This window comes from Pteropus alecto, unplaced genomic scaffold, assembly GCF_000325575.1.
Source record: "Pteropus alecto unplaced genomic scaffold, ASM32557v1 scaffold259, whole genome shotgun sequence".
In the NCBI taxonomy this organism is placed as follows: domain Eukaryota; kingdom Metazoa; phylum Chordata; class Mammalia; order Chiroptera; family Pteropodidae; genus Pteropus; species Pteropus alecto.
The window spans coordinates 1314136-1330221 of record NW_006442492.1 but is presented as its reverse complement, the minus strand read 5'-3'; the positions used below and the strand labels follow the sequence as shown (position 1 = coordinate 1330221).

General features: G+C 46.9%; 1 protein-coding gene across 2 annotated transcripts in view; it reads left to right on the top strand.

Annotated features, from left to right (window-relative positions):
- The window catches only part of WSCD2 (WSC domain containing 2), a 101475-nt gene that overhangs the window by 61449 nt on the left and 23940 nt on the right, over positions 1–16086 (top strand). The window contains exons 3-6 of one of the 2 annotated variants that reach the window (XM_015597311.2): positions 2090–2204; positions 5780–5964; positions 12007–12060; positions 15465–15586. In XM_015597311.2, coding sequence (XP_015452797.1) covers positions 2090–2204; positions 5780–5964; positions 12007–12060; positions 15465–15586 — 476 coding nt within the window. The remainder of the gene's footprint in view (positions 1–2089; positions 2205–5779; positions 5965–12006; positions 12061–15464; positions 15587–16086) is intronic. The other variant, XM_006922176.3, reaches the window with a different exon arrangement.

Sequence of the window (16086 nt, the reverse complement as noted above, 5' to 3'; positions counted from 1 at the left end):
CCTCCCCCCCCCCCCCTCTCTCTTCCCGTCTCTCTCTCTCTCTCACACACACACACACACACACACACACACACAATCTGTTGATCTAATGACAAAGACCTCATGCTGTCAAAATAACCTTTTTCCCTCTTCCTCCCTCTCTCCCTCCTCCCTCCCTCCTTCCTTCCCTCCCTCTATCCCTCCCTTTCTCTCTCCTATCCTTCTTTCCCACCCTCCTGCTCCCTCTTTCTCGTGCTGCCATCCTACAATTCATTCTTGGACACTATCCTCTAGTGAGCTATTGAGCTGAAGTTGATGTGAAACCTTCACCAACATGGCCCATGGATGTTCTCTTTCCTAGCTCAGGCGTGAACAGCATCCATGCCCCAGGACACAGGGTGTGATAACATCTGTGACAGGAGGGACATACCTTGTTGAAGAAGCACAATGGCAAAACGTGAGCTTCTCCAGAGCTGTTACCATCTGATGTGCCTGCTCCAGGGAGGCGATGTTTCTTTTAAAAATCAACTGTTTCTTAGTAGACCAAATCACCTCTGTCTTATGCATGAAATTCAAGGTGATGGAGGTCAAGGCACATCTCCAGAAGGGCTGACAAATCCTGCATTTAGCAGGGTGACATTATGGGGCACAATGTAATGAGCCTGCATCCTCTGCTAGACCCTGCTCTATACCACGAGTGAGGAGGGAAAGAAGCCCACAGTTCAAATAGACAGCAGCCTAGCCAGGGAACGTGATCAAGTGGCATTTGCCTCAAGCATTCCCTGTGCGAGCTGTTTCATGCCAAGGGCTGGCTGGATCCTCAGTCCTACCTTCAGTTACTTCCAAGTGGAATAGGGGAAAGCGCTGGTTTGGGGTCCCCTAAACCTGGATTTAAATCTTTGTTCTGCCATCAACTGCCACTTCACCTTTCTGGGCCTCCGTTCAGTCACCTAAGAAAAGAGTGTGAGCATGCCAGTGCATTGCACTTCACGTGGGTCATCACCAAGATCTCCAGAGTTAAGAAGCAGCAAGCAGTAGTTCAGAACATAGGCCATACATATGCTGTGTTTCCTGGGACAAGTGACTTAACCTCTTTGGGCCTCAGTTTCCTCTTCTGTATAAAAGGGCAATAATAGGACTTATCGCATAGGATTGTAGTAAAGGTTTGATGTTTAAAGCACTTGGCAAAGTTCATGTCCAAGTGAATAATAATTTTAAGAATATACGGGAAAAACACTTTATAAAGTGCCATCTTTATGTGCGAGAATTGCTATTTACCATGAAGTAAAAAAATATATTTACTATTTAAAAAAAAAAAACAAAACAAAGTATGGATTAAAATTGGATAGTTGTTTTATATAATTTAAATTTTTCCTTTAAATGGAAATACTCACCTTGGCCCACAATATAGGCAAACTGTATAGTACTTACACAGCACCGTGAATGGCCAGTTTCTTATTCCACTCATCTGACTTTGTGCCTGCTCTATGCAAGACACTTTGGTAGAAGCATTCGCACAAATCATTTCATTTTAAATACCTTACTGGGTTGGTATTTTCATACGCACCATGAAGAAAACTAGGCCTCACAGAGGTCGACCAGCCTAAACACACTAAGCCAGTGCTAGAATGTAACAAAAGTGTGATGAACACCCAGACATCGAGACATCCAAGTCCATTGTTCCTCCCAAGAAAAAGTAAATATCTTAAGGCATCTTGTAGAAGTGATAACGTGCTGCCAGATGTCAAACTCCTGAGAGCTGTGTTAATATGAGTCTCATCTGCTTGGTGCTTAGATAATGAGCTGGGCTTGGGTTCTTTTGCCCAGTCGTCGACAGTAGAGCCCAAGGTTTTGACCTTAACCCTGGCCACAGAAGCGGCTCCTCCTCTACTCTGTTGGCCTCCAGGACCACTGAACTCCACTGCCCTTATGGAGCAGGTTTAGCCAATGCACATGACTTTCAGTCTCCCTTGTTTCTGCTTTTCTGCTCAGAGGAAGGAATTGGTACCAAAAGGTCAACAAGGCCGCATAGCCAGAGGCACACTGGTTACTCCTGTAACTCTTTCAGCTTTGTCCCCAGACATATCTGACTTTTCTCCTCTCTCCCAAGCCAAGTACATCGGCTGCTACCTGGATGACACCCAGAGTCGGGCCCTGAGAGGAGTATCCTTTTTCGACTACAAAAAGATGACCATCTTCCGTTGCCAGGACAACTGTGCAGAACGGTAGGGCCCCGACGTCCCAGGCTCCATTCATTTCAGACCCCTTCCTTCTCAGGTTCTTGCCTGTAGTGTTTCTTCCTTTTCCATGGAAGGATGTAGTGGAAGATGAGGACATGGCCACGAGGACAGGGTGATGCAAGGGTGTGCGTGTGTGTGTGTGTGTGTGTGTGTGTGTGTGTGTGTGTGTACCCATGCATGCAAGTGAGCAAGATTGTTCTGGAGTTGGTCTATGGAGGTTTGTGATTATACAATTAAGACTGTGCCTAGGAGTGAATTCGCAGTGTACAATATGCAGGGTCAGCTGGTTATATCTGTGAGCTTAATGCCAATACATAGTTATCTTCAAATAGGAGTGGCTGTCTGTGCAGGAGTCTGCGTAAATATGTGGGCAAGGGTCCAGAATTTTGCTTGTGTTTGGGAAAAGCACAACTCAGTGTTTGTGGGGATGCATGTATGAGTCTGTGAGTAGAGGTTTGTGAGATGTCCTGGGAAAGGTGAGGTGGGAGCCTGGGTATCAGGAGTATTCGTTTCATGGTTTCTCAGTAGAGAAGTTCCTGGTTTTTCTCCCAGGGAACAAACACTCACCTGTATAGACCATGTTTTCTAATCTAAGAAGAAAATGATATTTTGGATTAGAATATGCACTAGGAAGGAAGCTGACTTTCCAAGGGGGCTAAGCTGACTGTCTCCTCTCCTTGTGTCCTGGGTCCCTTGACCTGTGGTGGCTTGTGAAGAGGCCTCTAACACATTCACCTTCAGACTCTAGCTGGCTGGCTCTGGAGGCCACAGGCTTTGAAGGACCTTGGCTCCATGGCTGAAGTTGAAATGGGCAAGTGGGTGACCAAGAGACTCTTCCCTCTGCCCCTGATTGGGAAACCCTATCTCTTCTATAATCAACTTCCTGAGTGTCCACCACTGAAGTCCTGAGCCCAGGACCCTCTCCAGTTTGGGAAAGATTCTAAGCCTTGATGATATCAATTCATTACTATATTTATCGAACTGTTGGGAAACAGGTGAATTCCTCAAAGTTTCTGTCCTCATAGAACTCACAGCCTAGACAGGAAGACAGGTGCCTAAACAGAAAAGGGAAGTTTAGCGAGATGAGGGTTGAGGTGGAATAAATGGAAGACTGTGGAAATGAACTAGAGGCCCCCAGCCTGCCTGGAGTGTCAGGAGAGACTTCTCAGAGGAGGAGACAGCCAAGGTGAGCTTCAGAAGACAAGTCAGAGCAACTCATGTAATTCGGTTCAGTTCAGCAAATATTTATTGGCTGCCCACATGTGCTTCCAGGTGCTGAAGACGCAGAGATGAGTCTGCCACAGCCCTGCCTTCAGCGGACTCTTTAGGGAGACAGAGGCATGAACAGCCTTGGACAATAGAATAGCAACAGCTTACACTTGGGTGCTTGCTCTGTGCCAGGCCCTGTTCTCAGCACTTTGCAAATGTTAACTCTTTAAGCCCCACAAGACCCTCTATGAGTCTGGAACATTACGATTCATGTTCTACAGATGAAGGAACCAGAATATGGAGATTCCAAGCGTGAGGGGTGTTGGGCTGGGAGTGCCTTATGATGTGCGGGGCAGATGTGAAGGAACGGAGGGCTCCACATGGAGAGCTCAGGAAGAGTTATGAAGGTGAAATCTTGAGCTGGGTTTTGGAGGATGAATAGGAGTTTCTTAGGTAGTCACAGTAGGGCAGAAATAACAGCATGCTCAATATTTAGTGAACACTAATCATATGCCAGGCATCAACCAAAGATGGAGGTGAACATGACCCCACAGGGTCACTGCCCTCTTGGAGATGACATTTTAGAGCAGGAGACAGGCAATTTACAAGGGAAATAAAAAAAATAAACAAGATAATTTTCAATGTGATAAGAGCTGTAAGAAAATAAAACAGGGTGGTAAGAGAGTGCCAGGTGGGAGGGGTGACATTAGACGGATAGTCAAGGAAGCCTTCTCTAGGCAGGATACTTTGAGCTCAGACACGGAAGGCAAGAAGAAACCAACCACTTTAGGGGCAAAGTTAGAGTTCCAGGCAGAGAACAGCAAGGATAAAGGCTCTGAGGCAGGAACAAGCTTAGCATATTGAAGAATCAGAAAGCCCATGACTATGGCAGAGTCGGCAGAGGGAGGAACGGAATGATGAGAGATAAGAATGAAGAGGTAGGAGTGGGGGAGTGCAGAGTGAGGGGACCAGATGATCTAGGATTGGGGGCTCTCAACCCAGAGTGTACATCAGTATCACCTGGCATCTTTCAAAACAGATTGCTGGACCCCACCCTCACTTCCTGATTCAGCAGGTTTTGGGGGGAGGCCTGAGAATTTGCATTTTTAACAAGTTCCCAGGTGACACAGATGCTACTGGTCCTGGGACTATGATTGGAGCATCATTGCTGTAATTTTCACTCCCAGCTGCACATTACACCCAGGAAACTTTAAAAACTCTCGCCGCCCACATCCTACCTGAGCCAGAAAATGGGACCCAGGTGTGGCATTTACATATATGTTCCCCAGGTGATTCTAACAGCCATCCAGGTTAAAGATCCACTGATAGAAGGGTTTGTAAGCCAAGCTGAGCTATCTGGATATTTCCTGAGAGCAGGGGAAGCCACTGGGGTGAGAGAAAGAAATGGGAAGTGATCTATTTTAATTTTATGAGAGGTTCTTCTGGCAAAGGTGACAGCAGTGAGGTCAGGGTCAATAGTCCAATAGCTGGGATGTGTGGAGGTATGAGTCTGGGTGGGTCTGTCTCTCCAGCCGGCCCCCCTGGAAGTCCAGAGTGAAGTGTGGACTGGCAGTTCCTATTGGTTCCACCTTGTGTGACCGGTGTTCTGCTGAGGCTCCCTGGGGAGCCCTCATGGTTCTAGAGAATGCCTCCCAGGCCCCATGAGCAAAAGGGCTAAACTGGGCTTGCCTGCTCCCCTCCCTCCACTCCCATCCCCCGAAGCCAGAGCAAGCAACACCCTTTCTATCTGTTTACAGAATGGGTGTCCACTAAGAGTCCTTTTAAGGAAAAGATTCCATGACTGTGGGGGAAAAAAAAGGAGTCGAAAACCTTACCGTGCCTGGATTTTTTTTTGTTTTAGGAGAAGGAATTTTTTACTTGGCTGGATAAGCAACTTTAGTTTTGCCATCTTCCAAAGGGGAACGAGAGTCTCTGCCTCCTCCCCTAGTTCCAGCTTCTCTCACAGAGCACCATTCCTGAGGGATGCTTCCTGGAATAAAGGGGCTGGATTCTGGGGATGTGTTTGGCTCATGACTCTAGACAAGGGAGAGCAAAAGGGTCGGGGGATGGGGCAGGGGGCCTCAGAGAATGTGAGGGGTGTGTGTGCGTAAAGCATGTGCCATGTGCTGAAGGTATATAAGACGTGGGTGTCAGTATGGACATGATGTGTCTATGTGGATAGGTGCATGGGGGTGTAAGTCTTTAGACATGGATGAAGGCAGGTGGGTGGTCCCTGGGGGTCCTGGTCCCCAGAGCCCTCCCATCGCCCAGGTCTCCACTCTGGGCAAGTTTCTGTGTCCCTGGGCTCTTGGTGGTGGCCGCTGCCCTGGCCTGACAGCAGCCTCCCCCAGGGGTTACCTGTATGCTGGCCTGGAGTTCGGCGCCGAGTGCTACTGTGGCCACAAGATCCAGGCAACAAACGTGAGCGAGGCAGAGTGCGACATGGAGTGCAAGGGCGAGAGGGGCAGTGTGTGCGGTGGTGCCAACCGCCTCTCCGTCTACCGGCTGCAGCTGGCCCAGGAGTCGGCCCGCAGGTGTACGTGAGTCGGCCCTTGCTCCTCTCTGTGACTCCTCCCTTGGCCAGCCGGCCACAGCCCTCACCTACCTGAACACCTGCCCTACACTTTCCATGGCTCCCCATCACTCCAATGCCCTCGGCTGGCCTCCAAGACCGCCACAGTCCTTCCTCAGCCTCGCCTCCCAGCCCGCCCCATGCAGAGCCCTCGGCTCCAGCTACTTGGAATGTTTCCAAATACCCTTTCCTGTCCCCTCCTGAGCTGCCTCCTAGACCACCCACAACCCTCATTTGCACCCATCTTCCTCCTTAACAAACTGAACTAGAGCCTAAGCTCGGCCTGTCCTTCCTGATTTTCTGAAAGCAGGTTGTCTCTAACGATGATGAAGATGACAATAACAGTGAAAGCAGCAAATAATGCATCCTTTTCTAAGTGCCTTATACGGAACGAGTCCATCCAGTTCTCACACTGGCTCTTAAAATCGGCACTATTATTTGCCTACTCTCATTTTACAGATGAGGAAACAGAGACTTAATGCCACACAGACAGCAGAGGATTTAAACCAACTTCAGCACCTACATCTTTAATGCTCCCATAGAGAGAATTTATTCTTTGCTTGGCAGTACTTCAGTCTTGTTGAAAACTCTCCAGTTTCCAAAATGAGGGAGTAAAGGGGATGAATAGGAGAGGACAGGAACTGGCCCTCTTCTGTGGATAGTGTCCCATTGTCCCCTCTCTGGTGTTTAATAGCAGTTAATACCTGTATCAGGAATCTGCTGTGTATCAGGCACTGTGCTAAGCCCACTGCAAACCCAAACCCATTTACCTTTCCTACCACCTTTTCAGGCAGAAATGTTACTGTTGTGAATTATCCCCATTTTACAGTGAGGAAACCAAGGTTTAAGGAATTTAAGTAAACCTGCCCAAGGCCACACAGTCTAGGTAAAGGTGACCTTCTGACATACATAAAAAGCTTATGGCTTTGACAAAAGATGGAGGGCTGAGGTTCCTCCTGGTTACCTTTCTGATGCAGCCCAGAGGCAGGGACAGGAATCCACAACCAGGTCTCTAACCCTGGGCCCAGTCTTCCCAAACTTGAATGTGCCAGTGAACCCCAGGGGGATCTTATTAAAATGCAGATTCTGATTCAGCAGGTTAGGATGGGATTCTTTATTTCTAAGGAGCTCCCAGATGAAGCTGAGCTATTGGTCCAGGGACCACACTTAGAGTAATAAGGCCTTAGACCTCAGTGGAGCAGACAAGTTCCCCCTGGGATGTAGGCCTGCCTATGCAGGTGGATTTAGCAGAACTTAATGCCTGTCTTCATCCAGAGAGAGGCCTCTTCCATCTGAATGTTATTGTTTATAAAACTTTATGATCAGTTTGCTTGCTAATGTGTTCTGTTTTTCAAATGCCATGTTTTTGAAGCCCCATTCAAGCTTTGTTCTTCGATAGGGTCAAGTGTGCTTCCAATTTTCAAAGGGGCTGATTTCTCCAAACAGATGCCCCATCCACTTCCCCATGCATCTGAAGGCCCAGGCTGGACGGTCTGAAGGCCTAGGCAGAGGACAGAGGTAGTGTGTGAAATCCAGGTTGGAGAAAGTTCACACAACGAGTTCCTGGTTTGGCCATTAGTGTAATGAGGTTTTAATTTGATACCAGATTTATCATCCTCATCACTTTTATGCCAATATTTATGGGTTGGTTTTTTTTTAAATTTTTATAAAAATTTATTTGATCTAAACAGAGGATACACCTGGAAGAAAGTTCTCAACAAATTGAAAAAAATGCTTCCAATATTTATGTTATTTTGATGAGGACTTTGACTATCTGAAGAGATGACTTAGAGCCATGGGTATTTTGAGAGAAAGTTGCTGCCACTGAAACATCCTAGTCGATGAGTATGAGCAAGCTAACAAGAATTATGTATGTCATGAGCCAGATATTAGCCAGATGCCCTTTCGATTAATGTTTAAATTAGCTAGATAATATGAACATTCTCATTCTCATTCTCTCTCTCCCCACCCCCACACACACCCCTGAGATCACCTATTATAATAATACTCTCGTGGACCATCAAAAATTTTTCAACCAGATGAAATATAAGTCTCAACGAAGACCATTATACCTGTTATAGTAAGGTGTGTTTTGCTCTTGTAGCAGGAGAGGGCTGAGTGGTTGCTGGTGAGCAGCCCCTGAGGTGTCTAGTGGAGAGACAGGACCAAGACTAGTAGGATCTGTTGAAGCATGGGGAATATATACCCAAGACTGTGAGAGTTCTGTCTGTAGAAGCCAAGGGAGCAACATTTGAGCTGAATCTTAACTCTGAGATTTCTGGGTGAAAGAGAAAGCCAAGTATTCCAGCCATGAGCAAAAGTCCAGGGTCAGCAAAGTTCATGTGTTAAATGCCATATTGGAAGCACCTTCCTTGCTGATGTCCCACTTTACAGTTTTAGAAACTGAGGCCCAGAGAGCAGAAGTGGCTAAACTGAGCCTCCTAGAGAAAGAGGGCTGTTGGATTAGGGCCTTGAAAGATGCATAGGATTTTGCCTGGGGTAGAAGAGGAGGATATCTAGACTCATGACAAGTTGCTAAGCAGTGGGGGAGAAATCTAGGCAAAGGAAATCGAGTATGCAAAACCCAGAGGTAACTTCAGGAAATGATGGGCAGGCATGATTTTTCCAAGGTCTCTTAGGGACTGAGCATGGGCTAGAACCCAGGTCTCTGACTCCTAGTTCAGGTGCCCGGTCACTACAATGCTGTAGGCACCTTGACCTCTTGTATTGGATACAGGACCTCGTCTCCTCTTTTGGAGGGGAACATCTTGGCTCCAGCTTCACTCCTTCCTTCCCTGACCCCTGATCTCTCCTCTGCCTTGTTTCCTGACTCTAAACGATACAGAATCTCCAATGTCTTTGCTCTGACTCAGTGGCACCCCTGGCTTCCCATTCCTAGGATCTAATTTATACACCAATACATGAGAAAGGGAGGCTTCCAAGTCACTGGCACGTGACACTAGCCTATATTTCATCAGTCAGAGAAATGAACAAGCCCTCGAGGAAGCAGGTAGAATGGAAACCAGATTCCATTTGTAGAGTCATTAGTTGATATTAACACTGAGTCCTAATTGTGTTTCCCTGAGCAGTGGCATAGAACTCTTAATGATTGTGACAATTCAAAGGAGGTATCTTCCAAGCAGATGGGGGACCTCCGCCTTGTGTAGGGAGCCAGCTATGTGTTTCTGAGGTGCTGGAATGCTCCTACAGTAGCGAGAACATTAAAAGGTTGGCAGAGCAAATGTCTGCAGGCACCCTGCTATTCAGCCTTGACATAGACTCTCAGGCACATGGACTCTTCGCCCTTGTTACAAAAGAACTGAGAAATGGACTTCCTTCTTGGTTGGATTACATTTTTCACAGCACTTTGCTAAATGCGTCAGCGAGTGTAGCTCTCCTCCCAGGGGCAGAGACCTGCCAGATTTGGGAACATTATGACTTTATAGGATGTTGAAAGGAATTCCATTTGCCTGAAAGATTCTTGCAGGATTTGTGTTGCAAGGTTCATTAGAATGACGCGGAACATATACATGTCAGTCCTGTGGGTGGCTATCCATGGTGCTGATCATCCTTTTGTGCTGCCTAAAGCACCCATGACCGCACACCAACCTCTCTCAGGGTCCAGCACTTTTCCTCTTGTTTCTTCTATTCTATTTTGGTGAAAATATTATGAAGCTTACACTATCACTGAAAAAATATGTCATTGACTTACGGTTCACAGTTCACACGTTTGTGTACTGTTGTGAGTTCTGGCAATTTTTTTATCTTGAAAGTTAGAAGAGGAATTTTTTTTCAGTGCTTGTGCTTTATGCTCACTGATACTCCATTCTAACCACTTCTGCTGAGGGGAGACTCAGATGATCATGGAAAGTCACATTTTGTTGGATAGACCATGTCTGGCTCCTTCTTTGCCAGGCCTACAGGCCTCTCCATGCCCTTGATATATGTCTGGGACTCCTGAATTTTATAATTCACATGGGCCTTCATGAATTATGCTGTATAGAACCAAAGAAATGGTAGTGAGAAGTTTTTTCTCCTTCTGAATCATGATAGGGACAAGTTGGTTTGCTCTTCTCCCCTAAGAAAATCCAGGAAGGCTCTGGGAGCAATGTGGATTTTAAAATCAGGCAGATGTTTGTATGCCAGCTCTCTCACTTACTTGCTATGTTGACTTTAGCCAAGTCGTGTATTTTCTCTGAGCCTCAGGTGCCTCATCTGTAAAATAGGGACAATTCCAACCATAGTCTGTGCGATTACTATGACCACACAGTGAGATAAAATCGAGAAAGGACTTAGCACAGTGCCTGTTTATGGAGCAATTGTGATGCCCCTTCTTCCTATTATGAAAACTCCTCAATTTACTCAGAGCAGCACCCAGTTCAAGCTATTTGAATTTCCTACAGCCAGCAGGAGACTTTGATGATGCCTAAAAATGGCTGGTTTGAATTCTCTTTGGACAGTTAGGCTCTTCTGTGTAATTCAATCTCTCCCTGATTATCGGTAGCTGTTAACAGCTCCCAGCTCACTGCCTTTCTTCCTCACTGCATCTTTAATGCAGTAGAGCTTGGCCTAATTACCTGGGGGAAGGCGGGGTGGGGGTGGCGGCCTCTTTCAAACCGAGGGGAACTCTTCCACGCCTGCCTTTAAGCTGATGCCTGATGACATTTACCTCATTTTTGTGAAGCCCCAGAACAAAGAGATGATAGGACTTCAGAGATACTTGCAGCTGGTTCCGGGCTGTCCCTCATATGCCCCCAGCAAAGAGAGTTGATGAACAGTCGCTCTTCTTGCCTCTTGCTAATAAAAACCCCAAGCTGCTGAGGTCACGCACCATCTCAGCTAGGCTGGCAAAGAAGAGCTGACATTGTCAGAATGTGGGGCATGGGATTTTGTGATCCTTGGACCCCTACTGTACAGTATGAGAGGGTTTCTGGGAAATTCAGGTGGCTGGCATGGGGTCTCTGGAGCTCAACCATGTTAGAATTGGGCAGGCCTCCTGCAGAATAGCAGAGAGGTGGGAAACTAGGATGTGATGTCAAACAAGATTGGGGTCAAATCTCAACTCTGCTCCCCATTAGCTGTGTGACCTGGAAAAGTGATCGAATCTCATTATGTCTCAAGGTCTCTGCCTGCAAAACAGGGTAACAGTACCATCTACCTCATAGGCTGCTGTGAGGATTAATTGAGATACAATGTAACATACTTAGCACTAATGACACACAGTAAACAGCTGATAATACCATTGTTGTTATCCTTTAGTCGTGTTGGTCATCAGGAAGACACTACTTGGGGTCACTGTTATTGCCCATGGGCTGTGTACTGCACAACCCCAGGGAGCACCATTCTCACAGACTATGGGCACTGAAGAACAGTGACCCTGAACTCCATGCAGGATTTCCCTTGTGGATTAAAAATACTCAAAGATCCAAGATGTTGTAAGCTGGGTTTCCCCAGAGACAAAGATGTGAACCTTAGTTTGCTTGGGAGGTGACCTCAGGATGCACCTGTAGGGTAGTAGAGAAGTGAGACAGGGAAAGGAAGGAGCCAATACAAGGTCCTTTATGAAGCAGGTCACTACTGAGGACAACTGAAGCTTAATCCCACTGGGAAACCCTAGGTGGAGACCATGCTTCAGAGGTATCCCACAGAAGGGGTGAGAAGCTATAGTGTTTATCTTCCTTCTGTACTCATCATTGGCCGAAAGTGGCTCTGAGGGAGATTAACTCCCTGCAGGTTCAGCCCATGCCTCACAGACCCAAGGCAGAGTCCTGGGTGTTTACTATAGGTCACTGTCAGCCTATATGGGGATGGTGAGTGCCAGGAGTACATTGATGGGGCACTGACAGCTCTACTACATAGGATTTAGCCATCCTTCACCTGTCATGGACAAGTGATGGAGAAAGAAGCAGGAAGAGAGACTGACTGAACCCTGGTTAGGTCTCAAGTACTGTGAATGCCACCACATGGACCTCCACCCCATGCTGATATGATGATCCCCATTCACAGATGAGGAAACTAAGGCTCAGGAAGTGAAGACGCCTGCCAGGGACACACAGCTAAGTAAGTGGTGACCCAGGTCTGTCTGAATTTAAAACCAATGCCTTTTCCACTGGATACCAGAGCTCTTTGCAAACAAGAAGGTATCTACCCGCTGCTGTGAAAGTCTGAAATACTTCATATTGCAGTGGAGTGTTAGGATGCCTGAAGAATCCAGGTTGGCCACTTCTCTTTCATTTTCAGACATAAACAATGAGAGAGCCTCTCACCACTGATTGGGAGAACCAGGTGACCCATTTTATAGATGGAGGAAATAAGGGTAGAAGGAGGATTAAGTGTCTTGGCCACCATGCATGTCCTCAGTGACCTGGTCACCAAGACATAATGGAGATCAATCTTCAGAGAGAAATGGCCTTTAAAGTGCTCCCCTAGATCCCTGGGAGTCCTCTGTGACCTTGTGGTTTCCTCCCAAAAGCAGATTGGGCAGGACTATAGGAAAACCCCACATCCAACAGGTCAACTGCTCCTGAAACTGACTTCCCAAACCTATTCCCATCCCAACCTCCACCCCTAGCACACAACTTGGCCAAAGAGAGACTCCCAGCAGTAGCTCCTGATCCCTCTCTGGCCCTTTAAGACCTCTGAAACCCTCACCTTATTTGGTATTCAGGGCACTCAGCTCAGTCCTTCTCTCCTGTCTGGGAGGATCAGGGACTCATTAGCAGATGCTTAAATGTCAAAGGGAGACCAACCTCAGCAGAGCTGGGCTTATGGAGTCCTCCTTCCTCTTCCCACCCTTGCAGTCTGGCTTCCTGACATCCAGGAGGCAGAAGAAAAATCCCATCGGGAGATGCCAGGGTGAGGACTCAACTTCCTCCTTCCCTTCCTTTGCGTGTAAGGAGATAGACAGACCCACAGACCTTTGCCTGTCCCTTCCACTGCAGTCACAGCTCACAACATTCATTCATGTCTGTCTTTGAATGATCCACCCAATATTCATGTCTCCATTTTAGAAATGAGAGCACTAAAGCTCCAAAAGAGAGGAAACTTGCCCAGGGTCAAAGGGTGAGGAAGGGTGGAGCTGCCAATGGGCGCCCTGTCGAGGAGAGCTGCCTGTTTGACAGGTGTAGACACGCATTCCAGGGAGAAGCAAAGTCGGGACCAGAGCTCGCGTCTGCTGGCCACTGGTCTTCTGAGAGCAAGGCCAGCATCTCATTGCTCTGTGTGCAGAGTTGGCCTCCAGCTGAGTTTTCTGATTAAGTGAAGGTTTGTCCACATTGTTTCAGGCCTCCCACCTCATTGCTATACATCTTTAGTTCAAATATGTGGCTCCCCTCCCTGCCTTTGCTTTGTATGGCACCTTCTGTGAGCATCATTACATCTTCCTCAGAGTGGCTGATGAACTTACGGGGCTTCCCTCTGAGCACCCCAGGCCATGGGACAGGAGAATGTCCCGTGTTTCCCCACAGGGCACTAGTGGCATTTGGGTTATACGGTTTCTTATTGGGAGGTGGTAGGCTGTCCTATACAGAAGAGATTCACTGTGTAGTCTAACCCCCACTCCCCACCATTTATATGTGGGGAAACTGAGGTCTGGAGGACAACACAGTGAGTCAGCAGCCTCCTGACCATTCCAGCCACCACCACAATTGCCTCTGCTTCTCATCACCCTGGAGCCAGAGATGGGGAAAGTGGAGGAGATAGCACTGAATGTGTGCAAGCCTGCGGCACATTCTGGAAATTAGCCGTTTAATCAAATTCCAGATTTCTTCTTAGTCTGCTAGACTGGCCTCCTCAATGAACAACTGGAGGCTACTGGGTGTCAGGTGGTACAAATCATCACTAAGGTACCTTTGGCAGCTGAAAAGTAAAATTATCATTCCTAAACACCCTTTTCCCTTCTCTCTCTCTCTCTCTCTCTCTCTCTCTCTCTCTTTCTCTCTCTCTCTGTATATATATGTATATATATATATATGCACATACGTATATACAAACGCTAAAAAAGTGATTTTATACTATACATACACCCAGATACAGATATAGATGGAGGTATGTGGTTTTGCAACTTGCTTCACTTTTCCCCAAGGGTTAACATTTTGTTTCTGTGTTAATCCTCAGTGAGTTTTTTGCTAATGGCAGGTCCTCAAGTTTGTCACATAATTTCCCCTCTCTGAGCCCTGTTTCCTCTCATCTGTAAAATGAGAGTTGACTACAGACGTTGCAGAATTTCCAGGAAGATCAATGAGATGACGTTTGTAAAGTCCTCAGCAGAGTGGATCACACATAGTAGGTGCTCAGTAAATGCACCTATTTAGTTCTCCTGGTTTTGACTCATGATGCACCAACCATGTTGAAAGCTGTGCTTCTAGAAAGGTATATACAACTTAAATTTGAGAACAACCAAACCCAGTTTTAAATGGGCCTCATCAGTCTTTCAATAGATTTGATGGGCCACTTTCTAAAATTTTGTCTTTTTTTATGTCTTTAAATATGTCTTTATAAAACACATATTCTCTGTAGAAAACGTTAGAAATATTTTACAAAAAGATGGAAATAGAAATTGCCTATAATCTTACTCTATCAGTCAAGAGTTCTCCAAAGAAACAGAACCAGGAGGAGATTAGATAGATAGATGATAGAGAGATAGAAAATAAAAGGTATTTATATTTACTTAAGGAATTGGCTCACACAATTGTAGAAGCTGTTAAGTATGAAATCTATAGGTCAGAGCAACAGGCTGGCAACGCATGCAGGAGTTAATGCTGCAGTCTTAACTCCTTAATTCCTCAGGCAGAATCCCTTCCTCTCTGGGGTGTGCCCATTTCATGTGGCACACCCTCCTCAGTTTTGCTCTTAAGGCCTTCAACTGATTGGATGAGGCCCACCCACTTCTTCGAAGGAAATCTACTTTGTCTCCTTGAAGTCAACAATTGGGAAATTTCCAAATTAGGTTATCATAAAGGGAATTCCTCTGACAGATCAGTCCCTCTTAGCCTGGAGGTGCTCAGCATTGTGTGGGCAGAAACTCCTGAGGTCCAGGGTTTCCCCTAAGGCCCAGGATGATAGCAAGAGAGGGGCACCCCGGTGCTGTGAGCGGGGATAGGACTGCCCTGGGCCCTTTGCTTCCCTTGATCCTCAAGATCATCAGACACTTAGCCCTCCCCTGGTGAGATGTGAAAATCCTTCCTGGTATCTCTCATCTTCCTGCGTGGGGCATTGCCATCACTGAGAGGGAGGTCCAGAGACATAGTAATGCTGACACAGAAAAGGGGATAATGTGGCCCAGCAAAAACATCTCAGTGAGCTGACAAAGATGCCAGGATTGAGGAAAATATCGCATTATCTAGCTGGTTAAGTCTCCACTTTAGTTCACTGTGTGATTGTAGGCAAGACTCTTGCCTTTGGGCTTCTTCAGAAAGTGGTCCTTGCAGCCTGGATCTAAACTCCTTTTCCCTCTGGCTCTCCAGATGGAAGTGCAGTCTTCCGAGGCTGCTTCCACAAGCCCAACAACCTCTCCCTGGCCTTGCCCGTGACAGCCGCCATGCTGAACATGTCTGTAGACAAGTGTGTGGACCTCTGCACAGAGAAGGTGAGCCCAGGGAACACTGGAGTGGGACAGTGTGGAACAGCTGGAGGAACAGGATGCTTGGCTGGAGAGGGAGGTTTTACTATGATCCATGACATGGGACAGGGGTGTGCCCATTCCATGTGGATCCAAGGGGTAGGAGTTAACACACAGGGTTGATTTCTCTCTCTCTCTCTGAGGACACATGTTTGTTCCAATAGTGAGGAATGCCCAGTGATGAAAGTGACATTGGAACTAGGCCTAAAAGCATGAGTAGAAAATTGCCAAATGAAGACAAAGATGATCCCACCTTGGGACAAAGTGAGTTCCCCATCCCTGGAGGTGTGCAAGCCAAGGCAGGGCAGGAGTGCTGTCCAGAACTTTGGGTGTTGGATAGTAATTGGACTGGATGATCTGTGGGTCCTTTCTCAGCCTGAGATCCTTGATGGCTGAGTGTGTATACTTCCTCCCTAGCCAGACAGTGAACTCCACAACTGCCACACAGGCTGTACCTTAAACATTTT